At 43.6% G+C, this 18,718-nt stretch overlaps 2 protein-coding genes across 3 annotated transcripts in view; both read right to left on the bottom strand.

Annotated features, from left to right (window-relative positions):
• Nucleotides 1-7,866, bottom strand: part of LOC121436949 (RPA-related protein RADX-like) — an 80,454-nt gene extending 72,588 nt beyond the window's left edge. For both annotated transcript variants that reach the window (XM_041636863.1, XM_041636862.1), the window contains exon 1: nt 7,158-7,866. In XM_041636863.1, the coding sequence (XP_041492797.1) occupies nt 7,158-7,800 (643 nt within the window). In that variant the 5' untranslated portion in view covers nt 7,801-7,866. The remainder of the gene's footprint in view (nt 1-7,157) is intronic.
• Nucleotides 7,867-17,915: 10,049 nt separating this feature from the next.
• Nucleotides 17,916-18,329, bottom strand: LOC121436950 (histone H2A-Bbd type 2/3-like). The gene has a single exon (XM_041636864.1). It carries the CDS (start codon nt 18,327-18,329, stop codon nt 17,916-17,918), a length of 414 nt encoding a protein of 137 aa, XP_041492798.1.
• Between the last annotated feature and the right edge of the window lie 389 nt (nt 18,330-18,718).

An 18,718-nucleotide genomic window follows, 5' to 3' on the forward strand; every position in this document is an offset into this window, starting at 1 on the left:
GTGCTGGCACAACTGGATGTCAACCTGTAGAAGAATGAAAATAGACCCATATCTCTCACCGTGCACAAAACTCAAGTCCAAATGGATTAAAGACCTCAATATCAGCCCGAACACACTGAACCTGATAGAAGAGAAAGTGGGAAATACTCTACAACAGATGGGCACAGGAGATCGCTTCCTATGTATAACCCCAGAAGCACAGACATTAAGGGCAACATTGAATAAATGGGACCTACTTAAACTGAGAAGCTTCTGTAAAGCAAAGGACATGGTCACTAAGACACAAAGGCAACCTACTGACTGGGAGAAGATCTTCACCAACCCGGCAACAGACAAAGGTCTGATCTCCAAAACATATAGAGAACTCAAGAAATTAGACTTTAAAATGCTAATTAACCCAATTAAAAAATGGGGCACTGAACTGAACAGAGAATTCTCAACAGAAGAAGTTCAAATGGCCAAAAGACACTTAAGGTCGTGCTCAACTTCCTTAGCAATCAGGGAAATGCAAATCAAAACAACTTTGAGATATCATCTTACACCTGTCAGAATGGCTAAAGTCAAAAACACCAATGATAGCCTTTGCTGGAGAGGCTGTGGAGGAACGGGTACCCTCATCCATTGCTGGTGGGAATGCAATCTTGTGCAACCACTGTGGAAGTCAGTGTTTCGGTTTCTCAGGAAATTCGGGATCAACTTACCCCTGGACCCAGCAATACCACTCTTGGGAATATACCCAAGAGATGCTCTATCAAATGACAAAAGCATTTGTTCAACTATGTTCATAGCAGTATTATTTGTAATAGCCAGAACCTGGAAACAACCTAGGTGCCCTTCAATGGAAGAATGGATGAAGAAAGTATGGAATATATACACGCTAGAGTACTACGCTGCGGTAAAAAACAATGACTTCTCGAATTTTGCATGCAAATGGATGGAAATAGAAAACACTATCCTGAGTGAGGTGTCCCAGACCCAAAAAGATGAATATGGGATGTACTCACTCATAATTGGTTTCTAGCCATAAATAAGGACCACGGAGTCTACAATAGGTGAACCTAAAGAAGCTAAGTAAGAAGGTGAACCCAAGGAAAAACATATAGTTATCCTCTTGGCTAAGGGAAGTAGACCAAATTTCCGGGGAGAAAATGGGATCTTGGGGGTGGGGTGGGATGGGGGTAAGGGGAGATGGGGAAAGAAAAGGTAGAAGGGAAGGAGGGGGGACCTGGGGAAACAGGAGAATTGGGATAAAGGAAAGGTGGATAGGGGAGCACGGAACCACAATTCTTAGTTAAGGGAGCCACTTTAGGGTGGGCAAGAGACTTGACCCTAGAGGGGCTCCCTATTGCCCAAGATGAGGTTCCCAGTTAGTTCCTTGGGCAGCTGAGGATTGGGAACCTGAAATGACCCTATCCTAGATAGAGCAATACTGACGAATATGTTGCATATCATCATAGAATCTTCATCTGGTGATGGATAGAGATAGAGACAGACCCACACAGGAGCACTGGACTGAGCTCCCAAGGTCCCAAGGAGGAGCAGAAGGAAGGAGAACATGAGCAAAGAATTCGGGACCACGAGGCGTGCATCCACCCACTGAGACAGTGGAGCTGATCTACTGGGAGCTCACCAAGGCCAGCTGGACTGTGACTGAAAAAGCATGGGATAAAACCGGACTCTCTGAACATGGCGAACAATGAGGGCTGATCAGACGCCAAGGACAATGGCAGGGGGTTTTGATCCTACTTAATGTGCTGGCTTTGTGGGAGCCTAGCCAGTTTGGATGTTCACCTTCCTAGAAATGCACGGAGGGGGGAGTACCTAGGACTTACCACAGGACAGGGAACCCGGACTGCTCTGTGGACTGGAGAGGGAGGGGGAGAGGAGTGGGGGGAGGGGGAGAAGGGTGGGAGGAGGGGGAGAAGGGTGGGAGGAGGGGAAGGGAAATGGGAGGCTGGGAGGAGGTGGAAACTTGTTTTGTGTTTATGTTTTTTTTTTCTTCTTTTCGCAATAAAAAAAAATAAAACAAAGTCTTTAAAGAGAAAAAAAAAGAACTATGCAGGAAAATTATCATACTGGTAGGATAACATTCATCAATACGATATTAACCAGCTAATATTGTTAATAATACAGTTAATATGTGCACATATTGTGGGGATCCAGCTCTATCACTCTGCCTTACTCCTTTAAGACAAGGAGGGTCTCTCACTCCTGTCTCAAACACCAAGCGTCTTATTTAATGTGGATGCTGTGATCTCAAGGCTTTGCATGCATGAGACCTCACTGCTCTACTGCTCCTACCTACTAAGCCAAATCTTCAGCCTCAAATTCTTTAGGACTAAAATTGTCATCATAGAAGCTTCACTCAGTGACTGATGGAAGCAGATACAGAGATCCATAGCTAAGCACTGGACCAAGCTTCCAAAGTCCAGTTCAAGAGACGGAGAAGCAATAATATGAGCAGAGGGGTCAAGACCTGTGATTGGGATACCCACAGAAACTGAGCTAGTGGGAGCTCATGGACTCTGGGCTGACAGCTAGGGAATCTGTAAAGATCTGAACTAGGCCCTCTGAATGTGGGTGACAGCAGAGTGGTTTGGTGTGGGACCACTGGCAATGGGATCGGGACTTATCCCCAGTGCATGAGCTGCTTTTTTATTTGTGGAGTCCATTCCTCATGGAGGGACACCTTGCTCAGCCTAGATACAGGGGTGGGGGAGGGTCTTGGTCCTGCCTCAACTTGATGTGACAGATTTTGTTGACCTCCCCCAAGGGATTCTTTATTCTCTCTTCAGGAGTGGATGGAAGGTGGGCTGGGGGAAGGTGAGAGGATTGGGAGAGAGGGGAGGGAGAGAGGGGACGGAGGGGGAACAGGGATTGTTATGTAAAATAAAAGATTGTCCTAAAAATTAAAAAAAATAAAAAAATAATAAATCGCCATTAATCACAATAGTTTGAAAAAAGAGTAAAGTGTGATGTAAATACTATCAGTACAGCCAGGGCTGGTGATGCAGACTTATGATTTCAGTTTGTTGAGTCTAGGGCAGAAAGACAGCCTGCTTGGGTTATAGAGTGAGTTGAAGACAAATCTAAACAACTAAGTTAGACCCTACCTCAAAATAAAAAATAAGAGCTAAAGCTATATCTCAAAGTATAGTTGTTGCAGAGCATGGGCTAGGTTCAATTTCAATCTCTAGCAAAACATGCACATGCGAGTGCATGCACACACGCGCGCACACACACACACACACACACACACACACACACACACAGACAGAGACAGAGAAAAGAGAGAAAGAAAGGATGAGAAAGAAAGAAAGAAAAGAAAGAAAGAAGGAAAGCCAGATTTGGTGGTATACACTCTTAAGCCCAGTACTCAGGAGGCTAGGGGAAGAACAGAGGTTCCACGCCAGCATGTGCTGTAGGCCATCTCAAAAATAAAATAAAAATAGCCGGGCGATGGTGGCGCACGCCTTTAATCCCAGCACTCGGGAGGCAGAGGCAGGCGGATCTCTGTGAGTTCGAGACCAGCCTGGTCTACAGAGCTAGTTCCAGGACAGGCTCCAAAGCCACAGAGAAACCCTGTCTCGAAAAACCAAAAATAAATAAATAAATAAATAAATAAATAAATAAATAAATAAATAAATAAATAAAATAAAGTAAAATAAAATAATCCCTGCTTTGCATAAGTCCTGTGGTAATACTCAGACCCAGCAATTTACACACTGTCTAGGGCTGTTTTCACTATACAATGGTAAAAGTCAGTAGTTTTCTCCAGAATTTGGAGAGAATGCTCAGCAATTAAAAGTATTTATTGCCCTTGCAGAGGACATGTCTTCAGCATCCACATTGTCCATAATCATCTCTAACTCTGGTTTCAGGGCATCTAACACCTGGCCTCCTTGAGCACCAGGTGCACACACACACTGTGCATATCCATGCATGTCGGCAAAGCACTCATACACACGTAATAAAAATTAATAAATAAGAAAAGATAAGATAAGCAACAAAAAGTGGGGCATAACGGTACAGAAGCTTGTGATCTCAGAGACCGCAGAACTATGAATTCCAGGCAAGCCTGGACTGTAAGGTAAAACCTTGTCTCCAAAATCTCGAGAAAAAGCAAGCAAGATGACTCAGTGGGTAAAAGTGCTTTCCATCCTGCACCCATGGTGGAAGGAGAGAACTGACACCCTAAAGGTGTCCTATGACCTAAACACATTCACAGTGACATTGAGGTACTCCTGTGTTCTCTGCCCTGCCTCCCTCATACTCACAAATGAATAAATAAATACGTGTAAAAAATTAAAACTACAAAAACAAAACAAACAAAACTTGGTATGTCACAGGGTCTCTAGTCCCAGTGGAAGCTAGAGTCAGGAGCTAAGAAGTTCAAGGCCAGCCTGAGGTATAAGAATTTGCCTCAAAAGAATATTTTTTTAAAAAAATCAATAGAAAATAGGAAAAGGACATTTGCAAGGTTGCGGTGTGAGCTTCCACTTTTCAAGTAGAGTGTAAACAAAGAATGGGCAAGACAGAAGCTTTTCGGGGGCCTGAAGTTTTCTAGATCTTAATGGACCCGAGTGTGACCAAATAACCATGCAGAAGTGTATGACTTCTATAACCCTTCTCACTTTACTGTGTGAAGCTAAGTTACTAAAAAGAGTCAAAGGCACAGAACATGAGCAAGTTTACAGAAAAGTGACAGGACACCACAAAAATAAACTGCAGCATAAAACACACACAAACAATACCTATTTAGCAAAGAAATCTATTAAATGAATAATAAAAAGACAAGCTTGGTGTGTGGCTCAGCTGTAATGCCCTTCCTCTGGGGTACACTGGAAACCTCAGGCTCAGTTCCTAACTCTAGAAAGAAAATAGGACAAAGCCAAAAGACACTGTTTTAGAATAGAAAGATATGGGGAAATGGAAACTCATATATGTTTGTTCAATTAAAATTACTACAGATTTCCAGAAAACAATTTATCATTACTCAAAGAATTAAAAACAAAGCCCTACTGCTTGTAGGCTTTGGGGGAACCTATTCTCTTTAGATGAATACCTTGCTCAGTCTAGATATAGTAGGGAGAGCCTTGGACCTTCCCCAAAGCAATGTGCCTTATCCTCTCTGTCGAGTGGATGGGGCAAGGTGGGATGAAGGGGTGGGAGGGTATGTGGAGGGAATGGGAGGAGGGGAGGGAGTAGGAACTGGGATTGGTATGCATAATGAAAAAAGATAGTGTTTTCTTTAAAATTTAAAAAATCCTCAGATATTCTTTAACTCTGGGAATCCATCCTTTCAACAATTCTAAACACAAAGAAAACTTACACATCTTACTTGTATTTGGCACTTTTTTTTACAATACTGAGAAAGTTTAAAATAATAAATTACTCAATTACCTGGGTACAATTATAGAAGTTATCATATTTCTATAGTGTGTCATATTATATTTATAGAAATACCCCCAGAGGTGCCTGAAATGCATTATGTGGAAATATCACATAATTAATTTTATGTTTTCAAAAATGTACACCAAATTCTTAAGCTTGCAGTTTTGATAGGAATGCTGAAAGCACACACAGGGCAAAAATGCATTTCACTGCATTCCAAAGTTTATGAATTCGAATTTCAAACACACAGAGAACCTGAGGTCCTGATTTTACTCACTTCCTAGATTTTACTACCATGGTTTTAATAGACTTGGACCTCTCAATTTTAACACAATATGTTTTAAAATACACAGTTTAAATTTTTTAACACGTGGACATTGCTGTTTTAAATAAAATATCACTTTGATATCTACTGGATATGACTATCTTAAGAACTGAAATCAAATATACTTTCACATATTATTTATAGACATAATATATAATTATTAGCCCTCTTTAAATTCTGAATCAATTGTCCTCTTATAAATTAAATTGTAAAATTATAAATGACCATTTATACCACAGCAATCACTGACTACAAATTTCTATTAACATTTTATTTTCTCAAGTAGATATGATTATAAATGCATATTTCTGAGGCAGTTATCTTCTAATGTTCAAATTTGTTACTATTGCTTGCCATAGTAAGATGCCCCATGACAAAAGGGAGTAGGGCTGAGCAAAGTGGCTCACTGGTACCATGCTTGCTTAGCATGCAGGAAATCCTGGTTGGATCCTCAGGTATAATCAAGTACTCCTGATAATCCCAGAATTTGAGAGACAGAGGTAGGAGGAACAGATTTGGCTTAGCCTGGATATATTAGACTCTGCCTCCACAAACAAAAAATATCTAAAACCAGTAAATAGAGAAGATTATAGACTTGTAATTTCTTTTGCCTCTACCCATTTTCTTATATGTTTAGCCTGTCGTGTCATCATCTGCCTTAACTTTAGGTGCTAATACACAAAGATTTTAAAAGGGCATTTATTGAAGACAAACTGCCATTTTCAGGGTAACTTCCTATTTCTGATACAGGAAATATGAACTTCCTATATCAAGAAAAAGGATCATTTGAAGCCTTTCTAAAATCATCACACCTTCTAAGTAATATTTGTATGACTTTTACACTCAATGACATAAACATGGTGTCCTACTTAATGTTAATTATCACATCACAGAACATCTTTGAACAAATGTTCAATGTTAAAATATACAATGCTGCACGCATGGCTTTTACGTAAAATCCAAGTCAATATATTCTTCAACTTATATATTGCTCACAGCTGAAATGGGACTGCAACTAAGATTAATTAAAACCAGATATAAATATTGAACACAGAAGGAGCACTGAGAACTACGTCCTCAATCTTTCTGCCAAACTACATTTAAACCACACTCAGGTATTCCAAGAACAGTACTCTGGAAGCAAACTAAGAACCAAGCACTCAGCATCAACTTAAGACTGTTTATCCCTCTTTGCTTAGAACGAACAAGGCAAAACATTTTCTTTTCCTGTTAGCCCAAGCTTCCAAACACTTTAACTGTTTTTGTTGTTGTTCTTTATTTTTGAGACATGGTGCCTCTCTAGGTCTGAGTTCACCCTGGAATTTGCTCCCAATTCTCTTGCCTCAGCCTCCCCAACTGGGGAGTCTTCTGGGGGTGAACCACCATGCCAGGCTCCCAACAATTTTAAAAACCTGCCCCATTTCCTCCGACTACTTACTGTTAAAATTGAATTCTTCAGGATGCTTGTTGGTCTTCCAGATATCTCCGTAGGGATCCTCGTTGTTCCATAGAGCCAGGTAGTGGCTCCTGCCGCCTCTCAGGGGCCTCTCTGGCTTTTCCTCCTGCACTCTATTTCTAAATGGAGTTTCTACACAAACGACATCTAGGGTCTCCCCACAGTGGACCTTATCTATGCACAGGATTTCCTGGCCCAATCTTTTCTCGTTGTAAAGACACGAAACTCTGAAAATTCTCACTTCTATGCCAACTTTTAGAATATTCTGATAAATGAGAAAGTTTAAGCTGGGGTCTAAGTAACACTTCTCCTGGTACACCCCGTCCGAGATCGTCACATCATAGCAGTAAAGGGGAAGCTTGGGCACCATGTCCCGTGGCTCATCCTCTAAAAGGTATCTTTGGATGGCCAGTACAGTGACAGGCACCACATCGCTAAGGGTGACACACTGTCTAGGGGATCCGGTTATTTGCTCAATAACCTTTTGGATCCAGGACTTGTACCTTTGGCTACCGGCCCTTCGAATCACTCCTCCTGGAACCCTAGGCTGATTTCTTTCGGGGTGCGGCCTGTAGAGGCCAGCGTGGGAGGGTCCAGCCTCCGGCTGACCGGACTCACCCGACATTACGAGATAACCGCGAACTCTTCCCTCTCTGAAAAGCTTATTTTCCCCGTCCAAAGCCAGAGAAAAGCCGCGCGCTCCTAACCGAAGCTCCAAGCCGTCTGAGAGGATTGGTCCGGTCCCGCCCAGGGGCGAGATTCAGACGATTCCACGCCTGCGCAGCAGCTTTCCCGCCTATGCGTGGAGCCCCTAGTTTGAGACTTTGAGACAAAGTTTCTAAAGAGAGCACGAGAGAAGTACGTGGCCTAGCTTGGTACGTTGGACTCCCCCAGCCCATCGAGTTCCATCTTGGGGAGGGAGGCAGGAGACTGAGAGGAGAGAAGCCCGGCTGTCGAGGTTTCTAAAGTACGGCGGCGGCGCGGCGGCGTGGAGGAGCGAGACTGAGAGGAGAGAAGCCCGGCTGTCGAGGTTTCTAAAGTACGGCGGCGGCGCGGCGGCGTGGAGGCATGGAGGAGCGAGACTGAGAGGAGAGAAGCCCGGCTGTCGAGGTTCGCGGCGGCGTGGAGGAGCGAGGAGCGCTGCTGGTTCCCCTGAGAGAAGAGGTAGTGCAGGTGGGGGGTTGGGGGCGTGGAGGTGTGTGTGGGGGGGGTTGGAGAGGTGGAGGGGTGGGGCGTTGGGGGATGGTGGGTGGGCAGAGTGGAGGAGTGGGGGATGGGGGGTGGGGAGATAGAGGGGGGTGTAGGAAGTGGCAAAAGTGAGGCCCTAGTAGTCCTAAAACAGGGCTTACTTGGGCCGGCAAAAGACCGTAATTTATCATGTTCATGTGTATTTACGAAGTTAGTGCCTTGTGGTTAAGAAATAGCTTGTTAAATTTAAACACGTTAAATTAGTAAATATACCGAACATGTTAATTTTGTTCTCCATAGTATGATCATAATCATATGATATATGCACAGCCTTCAGGGAAGTTGCTGGCACAAAAGACTTAAGTAAAATATTAGCTGTTATTGTTATTAGTACTATCATAATTATAATTATCTGGAGTAGCTCCCTGAATGCAGGGTGGGTGAATTAGTAAGTGCAAATGAAAATTTAAGAATGTAGAATTAAAAAAAAAGGGGGGGGGGAGAATGTAGAATTAAAGCCGGGCGGTGGTGGCACACGCCTTTAATCCCAGCACTCGGGAGGCAGAGGCAGGTGGATCTCTGTGAGTTCGAGACCAGCCTGGTCTACAAGAGCTAATTCCAGGACAGGAAACAAAAAGCTACGGAGAAACCCTGTCTCGAAAATTCAAAAAAAAAAAAAAAAACAAACAAAAACCAAAAAACAAGAATGTAGAATTGGCTTGCTAAAGATCTATCTTCAGATTATACTTTTTTTTTGTTGTTGTTGTTTGTAACATCCTGTGCCCTGCTTTCTACTTAGGTGAGCTGTAGGTTACTTTTTCTCGGGGAGATGACACCAGTGACCCCAAGTCCATGCTATCAATCACATGCAGTGTGTTGTCGGGGCTTTCTTATAGGCACATGGGTAACCCCAAAACAGTTCCATTGTGGAAAAAAAGCACAAGCTTTCAAAACCTTCTATGGAACTGGAACAGGAGAATATGCACTGAAGGTGGGAGGCAGGTGGGAGGGAGGGCTTGCCTAGTGAGAGTCCAGTGATACCCTCACCCACTTCTCCTGTGTGGGCACAGCAAGCCTGACCTGAGGATCTATGGGGGCGGGCGGCTCATAATGCTCTGACCTAAAGACAGAGGAAGCCATGCCATGCTCAGAGGACCTTGTTCTATACCGTAAGTCTTATGCAGCTCTGATGGGGCCTCCCTCACTAATGTCAGGAAGATCTCTGCTGCCCCCAAACCAATGTGGGACGAAGGAGGTCCTCCTGCTGCCCCTGCCGGGTCTCACAAGATCCTGCTGAGCTAGGTCTTGGGGAAAAAAAATGAAACTGGAAATTTACTTCTATTGCAGGACAGAGCCTGGTCCTGTGCCTCTCGTTCTGTGATGGCTGTTCCTGCCCAGTGGTCAAGCCTTCAAAACTAGAGCAACACTGGCCTTAGAGAGGTTCCAAAATTCCAAACCCCTGAAACAGCCTTTGTGAGACCTCTGGGCCTTTTTCTATAAAGTAAGTTCATGGACCTCAAATTTATCTTATTGCCTGCCTGGAAAGTCCCCCTTATGTGTTTTAGAACTGAGGATTATCACGGGTGTCCCTGGCAATGCTGGTGACTGAAGGCAGGGGAACACCCGAGCCTCCCACATACTGCCTTTTCCTGTTCTTTACTCCTAAGTTAGACTTTTTAAAATGCATTTTTAAAAATATAATACCTAGTGCAACATACTGAAAGGAAGCACAGTTTTAAAAACTGTATTTCTTAAATACAAAGCGTATTTCAAAGATAATTGTAAAGTGAGTATATTGAGCAGAATAATGTAGCATGATTAATAGAAACCCAGAGACAGATACTGGAGTTCAACCTGAAGGTCAGAAAAGCAAAACAGCTAACCACTGACTCTTACCTTGTCCTCAGTTCAAAATGGTGATCCTGCCTCCAGGAATCCTCACATTGAAAATATAACTGAGAGCTGTCTCCTCCCATCTTATACTCCTATTTAGGGCTGGGATTAAAGGCATGTACCACTATCACCCAGTTTCTATGGCAAACTAGTGTGGCTACTGGGATTAAAAGTGTGTGTCACCACTGCCTGGTCTGTAAGGCTGAGCAGTGGGACTGTTTTACTCTCTGATCTTCAGGCAAGCTTTATTAAAAATGCAAATGAAATATCACTACAGAATAGTCAGAATTAAACATACAATATTTATTAAGTGTGCTATCATATACAAAATGTATTAACTTTTTAAATAACATATCTTTTCAAAATTTTTCTGTTTATCATTTTTAAATTTTATTTTTTAAAACAATCTTTTTAAATTTTAAATTACCAATAACAAAACCTCTCCCTCCTCACCTCCTACTACACCCACCTTCTCCACACCCCACTCCCCATCCATTCCTCAGCAAGGGTAAAGCCTCCAATGGAAAGTCAACACAGTCTGGCACATCACTTTGAGGCAGGAACAAGGCCCTCCCCCATGCCTGTATCAAGGCAGAGTAAGGTATCCCTCCATAGGGAATGGGCTTCAATAAAACAGTTCAGGCAATAGGGATAAATACTACCAGTGGCCCCACAAACTGCCCAAGACACACAACTGACACCCACATGCAGAGTGCCTAGTTTGGTCCTTTGTAGGCTCCCGAGCATGTCAATCCAGGCAGTGAACTCCCACTAGCTCAGGTCAGCTGGTTTTGTGGGTATCACCAGCAGTGGCAGTTATATTTTGTTTTTTGGCTTTTTTTTATATTAACCAATTTATTTTTTTCCTTTTTTTTCTTTTTTCTTTTTTGGATTTTCTTTTTTTGAATTTATTTATTTATTAAGGATTTCTGCCTCCTCCCCGCCACCGCCTCCCATTTCCTTCCCCCTCCCCCAATCAAGTCCCCCTCCCTCAGCACCTCAAAGAGCAATCAGGGTTCCCTGACCTGTGGGAAGTCCAAGGACCGCCCACCTCCATCCAGGTCTAGTAAGGTGAGCATCCAAACTGCCTAGGCTCCTCCAAAGCCAGTACCTGCAGTAGGATCAAAATTCGATTGCCATTGTTCTTGAATTCTCAGTAGTCCTCATTGTCCGCTATATTCAGCAAGTCCGGTTTTATCCCATGCTTTTTCAGACCCAGGCCAGCTGGCCTTGGTGAGTTCCGGATAGAACACCCCATTGTCTCAGTGTGTGGGTGCACCCCTCGCGGTCCTAAGTTTCTTGCTCGTGCTCCCTCTCCTTCTGCTCCTGATTTGGACCTTGAGATTTCAGTCTGGTGCTCCAATGTGGGTCTCTGTCTCTGTCTCCTTTCATCGCCTGATGAAGGTTAATATTCAGCAGGATGCCTATATGTTTGTCTTTGGATTCACCTTATTTAGCTTCTCTAGGATCGCGAAATATAAGCTCAGTGTCCTTTATTTATGGCTAGAAACCAAATATGAGTGAGTACATCCCATGTTCCTCTTTTTGGGTCTGGCTTACCTCACTCAGGATAGTGTTTTCTATTTCCATCCATTTGTTTTTTTTTCTTTTTTTTTTAATTTATTTATTTATTAAGGATTTCTGCCTCGTCCCCACAACCGCTTCCCATTTCCCTCCCCCTCCCCCGATCAAGTCCCCCCCCCCCCCTCATCTGCTCGAAGAGCAATCAGGGTTCCCTGACCTGTGGGAAGCCCAAGGACTGCCCACCTCTATCCAGGTCTCGTAAGGTGAGCATTCAAACTGCCTAGGCTCCCACAAAGCCAGTACGTGCAGTAGGATCAAAAACCCACTGCAATTGTTCTTGAATTCTCAGTATTCCTCATTGTCCGCTATGTTCAGCTAGTCCGGATTTATCCCATGCTTTTTCAGACCTAGGCCAGCTGGCCTTGGTGAGATCCCAATAGAACATCCCCATTGTCTTAGTGTGTGGGTGCACCCCTCGTGGTCCTGAGTTCCTTGCTCGTGCTCCGTCTCCTTCTGCTCCTGATTTGGACCTTGAGATTTCTGTCCGGTGCTCCCGTGTGGGTCTCTGTCTCTGTCTCCTTTCATCGCCTGATGAAGGTTAATATTCCTGAGGATGCCTATGTGTTTGTCTTTGGATTCACCTTATTTATCTTCTCTAGGAACATGAATTATAGGCTCAATGTCCTTTATTTATGGCTAGAAACCAAATATGAGTGAGTACATCCCATGTTCCTCTTTTTGGGTCTGGCTTACCTCACTCAGGATAGTGTTTTCTATTTCCATCCATTTGTATGCAAAATTCAAGAAGTCCTTGTTTTTTACTGCTGAGTAATACTCTAATATGTATATATTCCATACTTTCTTCATCCATTCTTCCGTTGAAGGGCATCTAGGTTGTTTCCAGGTTCTGGCTATTACAAACAATGCTGCCATGAACATAGTTGAGCATATACTTTTGTTGTATGATAGGGCCTCTCTTGGGTATATTCCCAAGAGTGGTATTGCTGGATCCAGGGGTAGGTTGATCCCGAATTTCCTGAGAAACTGCCACACTGCTTTCCAGAGCGGTTGCACAAGTTTGTATTCCCACCAGCAATGGATGAGTGTACCCTTTCTCCACAACCTCTCCAGCAAAGGCTATCATTGGTGTTTTTTATTTTAGCCATTCTGACAGGTGTAAGATGGTATCTTAAAGTTGTCTTGATTTACATTTCCCTGATCGCTAAGGAAGTTGAGCATGACTTTAAGTGTCTTTTGGCCATTTGACTTTCTTCTGTTGAGAATTCTCTGTTCAGCTCAGTGTCCCATTTTATAATTGGGCTGATTAGCCTTTTATGGTCTAGTTTCTTGAGGTCTTTATATATTTTTGAGATCAGACCTTTGTCAGTTGCGGGGTTGGTGAAGATCTTCTCCCAGTCAGTGGGTTGCCTTTTTGTCTTGGTGACAGTGTCCTTTGCTTTACAGAAGCTTCTCAGTCTCAGGAGGTCCCATTTATTCAATGTTGCCCTTAATGTCTGTGCTGCTGGGGTTATTCGTAGGAAGTGGTCTCCAGTGCTCACGTGTTGTAGAGTGCTTCCCACTTTCTCTTCTATCAGGTTCAGTGTGTTCTAACTGATATTGAGGTCTTTAATCCATTTGGACTTGAGTTTTGTGCATGGTGATAGATATGGATCTATTTTCATTCTTCTACAGATTGACATCCAGTTTTGCCAACACAATTTGTTGAAGATGCTCTCTTTTTTCCATTGTATACTTTTAGCTCCTTTATCGAAAATCAGGTGTTCATAGGTTTGTGGGTTAAAGTCAGGGTCTTCTATTCAATTCCATTGGTCGACATCTCTGTTTTTATGCCAATACCAAGCTGTTTTCAATACTGTAGCTCTGTAATAGAGTTTGAAGTCAGGGATGGTAATGCCTCCAGACAATCCTTTATTGTATAAGATTGTTTTGGCTATCCTGGGTTTTTTGTTTTTCCATATAAAGTTGATTATTGTCTTCTCCAGATCTGTGAAGAATTTTGATGGGATTTTGATGGGGATTGCATTGAATCTATAGATTGCTTTTGGTAGAATTGCCATTTTTACTAAGTTGATCCTCCCAATCCAGGAGCAAGGGAAGTCCTTCCATTTTCTGGTGTCCTCTTCAATTTCTTTCTTCAAAGGCTTAAAGTTCTTTTCAAATAGATCTTTCACTTCCTTGGTCAGAGTTACCCCAAGATATTTTATGCTGTTTATGGCTTTTGTGAAAGGTGATACTTCTCTGATTTCCCCCTCTGCTTCCTTATCCTTAGTGTATAGGAGGGCAACTGATTTTTTTGGAGTTGATCTTGTATCCTGCCACATTACTAAAGGTGTTTATCAGCTGTAGGAGTTCTTTGGTAGAGTTTTTGTGGTCGCTTATGTATACTATTATATCACCTGCAAATAACGAAAGCTTAACTTCCTCCTTTCCAATACGAATCCCCTTGATCCCCTTATGTTGTCTTATTGCTATTGCTAGAACTTCAAGCACTATATTGAAGAGGTATGGAGAGAGTGGACATCCTTGTCGTCTTCCTGATTTTAGTGGGATGGCTTTGAGTTTTTCTCCGTTTAATTTAATGTTAGCTGTCGGCTTGTTGTAAATAGCTTTTATTATATTTAGGTATGACCCTTGTATCCCTTATCTCTCCAAGACCTTTATCATAAAGGGGTGTTGAATTTTATCGAATGCTTTTTCAGCATCTAATGAAATGATCATATGGTCTTTTTCTTTCAGTTTATTTATATGGTGGATTACATTGATAGATTTTCGTATGTTGAACCAGCCCTGCATCTCTGGGATGAAGCCTACTTGATCATAATGGATAATTTTTCTAATGTGTTCTTGGATTCGGTTTGCCAGTATTTTATTGAGAATTTTTGTGTTGATATTCATGAGTGAGATAGGCCTGTAATTCTCTTTCTTGGTTGAGTCTTTGTGTGGTTTTGATTTCAGAGTAACTGTAGCTTCATAAAATGAATTTGGCAATGACTCTTCTGTTTCTATATTGTGAAATACATTAAGGAGTATAGGTATTAGTTCTTCTTGGAAGTTCTGGTAGAATTCTGCATTGAAACCATCTGGTCCTGGGCTTTTTTTGAAGGGAGATTTTTGATAACCGTTTCTAATTCTTCACGACTAACAGGTCTCTTTAGATCATTCAGCTGGTCTTGGTTTAGCTTTGGTATATGGTACTTATTTAAAAAAATGTCCATTTCTTTTGTATTTTCCAGTTTTGTGGCATATAGGCTTTTGTAGTAAGATCTAATGATTCTCTGAATTTCCTGTGTTTGTGGTTATGTCCCCCTTTTCATTTCTGATCTTATTTGTTTGCGTGTTCTCTCTCTGTCGTTTAATTAGTTTGGATAGGGGTTTGTCGATCTTGTTGATTTTCTCCAAGAACCAACTTTTTGTTTCATTGATTCTTTGGACTGTTTTCTGTGTTTCTATTTTGTTGATTTCCGCCCTCAGTTTTATTATTTCCAGTCTTCTACTTCTCCTGGGCGTGTCTGCTTCTTTTTTTTCTAGAGATTTCAGGTGTGTTGTTAATTCCCCAATATATGCATTCTCCATTTTCTTAAGTGGGCACTTAGTGCTATGAACTTTCCTCTTAGCACTGCTTTCATCGTGTCCCATAGGTTTGAGTATGTTGTCTCTTTATTTTCATTAAATTCAAGGAAGATTTTAATTTCTCTCTTAATTTCTTCCTTAACCCAGGTGTGGTTCAGTAGTTGACTGTTCAGTTTCCATGAGTTTGTCGGCTTTCTGTGGGTAGCATTGTTGTTGCCTTCTAACTTTAATCTGTGGTGACATATAAGACACAGGTGGACACTGATATTTTTTTGTATCTGTGGAGGTTTCCTTTGTTACCGAGTATGTGGTAAATTTTCGAGAAGGTTCCATGAGCTGCAGAGAAGAAGGTATATTCTTTCCTATTTGGGTGGAATGTTCTATATTTTGGAAGCAAATGGCATTTGATATTACGATTGGCTTCTTTGGTTCTCTGTAAATTACCCAAAATGAATGTTACCTTACATATTTCAGGAAGAAATAAATGACAGTGGGCTCCATTTTCCTGTACGTGTTTTTATTCATTGATGAGATCACAGAGACAACTCTGTTGCAATTGGGCCTTTACAGGAAAACCAGCCCAACCTGCTCACTCAGACTTCCTGAGCACAACTCATGTTTTTGTTTTCAGATGCCCTAACCTGTTAACACGATTCCAACGGCAGAGCTAGATCTTAAGGTGCTGGGATTGAGCTTGCAGTGGGACTATGACATTTCACAAAGACATCCAGACTCATTTCGAGCTGTATTCAACACTACCTGAAAGATATCTGCCATTACCTTTGGTCAAAAACATTTTATGAATCTGCATAAACATTTGCAGTTTCAATGTTTTAAATGGGTGTTTCTTTTGCAAGGAGGGAGCTGCTTGTTTGTTCCGGGTGCCCAGCTAGCTTAGCCCCGAAATAACCACACAGAAATTGTTTTAATTAAGTTACTGCTTGACCCATTATTTCTAGCCTGTTATTGGCTAACTGTCACATCTTGATTTAACCTATTTCTATTAATCCGTATATTGCAACAAGGCAGTGGCTTACCGGCAAATTTCTATCCACTGTCCATCTCAGGCAGAGGATCCATGGCTTCTCCCTGACTCTGCCTCCTTTCTCCCAGCATTCAGTTCTGTTTTCTCCGCCTAACTAAGTATTGCCCCAATCAGGCCAAGCCAGTTCCTTGATTCATTAACAATGAAAGCAACATATAGATAAAAGGACCTTCAACACCATGTTTCCAGAAATAATTTCATAGTGATTCTATTATTACTATTCTATTATTCTATTATCCAGCTTGGCTGTGGACATGTACACACAATGCATCTAACTCTGAAAATTAAAGAGTTATCCTTTTTACCCCGTGCTGTTTTATGGAGCCACAAAAACCTGTTTTTAATCCTTGTGAGTTGTCTCATAATTTATCTGTAATAATGTCCTTTATTCATATTCTTCGCAACCTTACTATAAAAAAGAAAACCCGTCTCAAAACAATGATTGCCGTATTTCCTCATACTCCTGTTTCCTATGTCTGTTTTAACTATTCTATTATTTTGAATATTTTTCAACTGACACATACATTTGTTATTTATTTATTTATTTAATAAAGATTTCTGCCTCCTCCCTGCCACCGCCTCCCATTTCCCTCCCCCTCCCCCAATCAAGCCCCCCTCCCTCGTCAGCCCGAAGAGCAATCAGGGTTCCCTGCCCTGTTGGGAAGTCCAAGGACCACACACCTCCATCCAGGTCTAGGAAGGTGAGCATCCAAACTGCCTAGGCTCCCACAAAGCCAGTATGTGCAGTAGGATCAAAAACCCAGTGCCAGACACCAAAGCTACAGAGAAACCCTGCCCCGAAAAAAACCAAAAAAAAAAAAAATTCCTCCACGAACCTAGTTGCCACGTGCCAGAGTTCTTGTCCACGTCTGCATCCTGAATCGAAAGTCCCCCTTTGGACGTGGGCTCCTCTGCCCTGTGGTTTCCTATGAGGAGGCCATCTTTCTGATGCAGTTATTCAGGCTGGTCCACACTGGTTCAGGGCCAATTTGTGTACCCCTCCATACCCAGGTTCTCCTTGTCTCCCTCCGGAGCAGCAGCTCCCCCACGATCCCTGCCTGCCTTCCGCACCTGCACCCCAAACACCACTGTGTCCTGCGACTAGGCCGAGTTTACCCTCCTCCCCCACCTTCCACTCCTGCCTCATGCCCAAAGAAAAACTAGGGAAACCAGGCTGTGGGTCCCTGGCAACCCCAGCCATCACTCTCAACCCCTGTGCTCCTTCAGCTAGGCCCACCTCACCTTCTGTCCCCACTGCCACCCTCACACCCAGCTCCACCCCTATCCCAAGCCCAAAGGAAACTTCAGGGAAGCAAATGTATGCGATGCTCTAACAAAAGCTTTAATGAGAACACAACAGAGGGGCGAGGCTTGTCAGCCAAACAGGGCTGGCCATGGGAAATGTTGGGCAGGATGAACTGATGCCCGATGGATAAACGGGGCGGAAAGTCCATCAGAAACCCAGAGCCAGCCAGCGAGCCAGGAGCAGGTAGGAGCCATCACTGACGTCGACGACTGCTACGACGACGACCAGGTTCCGGCAGAGGCACATGAGAGATGGTGGTGAACTGGAACAGTTCGCTGAGGGGCGTGTTGTTGTAGACAGTGAAGTCCAGCAGCTCTGGGGTGATGAACATCTCGGCACCTCGGCGTTGGGCCTCGTTGATTGCCAGCTCCAGCACTCTGCGGACCATGAACTCCAGGACGGCGGTCAGCAAGATGGGCGCTGTTTCTCTCAGTTGCGAGGCATGGCCGGCCTCCCGAAGAAGGTGTTCCACCAGACTCACAGACAGTGTCAGCCCGGCTCTGGAGGAGCGTGCACGGCGAGTCGACCCTTGACGTCGAGCGGACCCCTGACCAGACGACCCCTGACCAGACGACCCTTGGCGGCTGCTCTGCCTGGTCCGGGGCATGGTGGCCTCGAGGTGTGCCCTCAGGGGCTGGCTCGGCTCTACCTGGCTGCTCCCTGCTGGCCTGCTGGGCTCTGGGCCTCCGCCCTGATCCCAATGGCCGCCTGTGTCCTAGCGGCCCCTCAGGGTCTGACTGTCGGTGGGTCGTCGCAGCCCACCCTGTCACACTTCCGCTCTCACTGATGACGTGTCACGTGCCGGATGACTCTCAGCCAGCCCTCGCTAGGGGCGCTGTTGCCATCTTGACACCCCCCCCCCGGGGGGGGGCCTTCTAGGAAAGACAAAGACGTCTGTGGTGCTATGGAGAAAAGTCCTTCACAGTCTTGGCTTCTAAGGTGCTGTCACCACGCCTACCCATTAAATACGAGCTGTTTGCCCCTCGCTCGCCTCTG

This window comes from Microtus oregoni, unplaced genomic scaffold (assembly GCF_018167655.1).
Source record: "Microtus oregoni isolate MIOR12 unplaced genomic scaffold, Mior012 000050F_010, whole genome shotgun sequence".
Taxonomy (NCBI): domain Eukaryota; kingdom Metazoa; phylum Chordata; class Mammalia; order Rodentia; family Cricetidae; genus Microtus; species Microtus oregoni.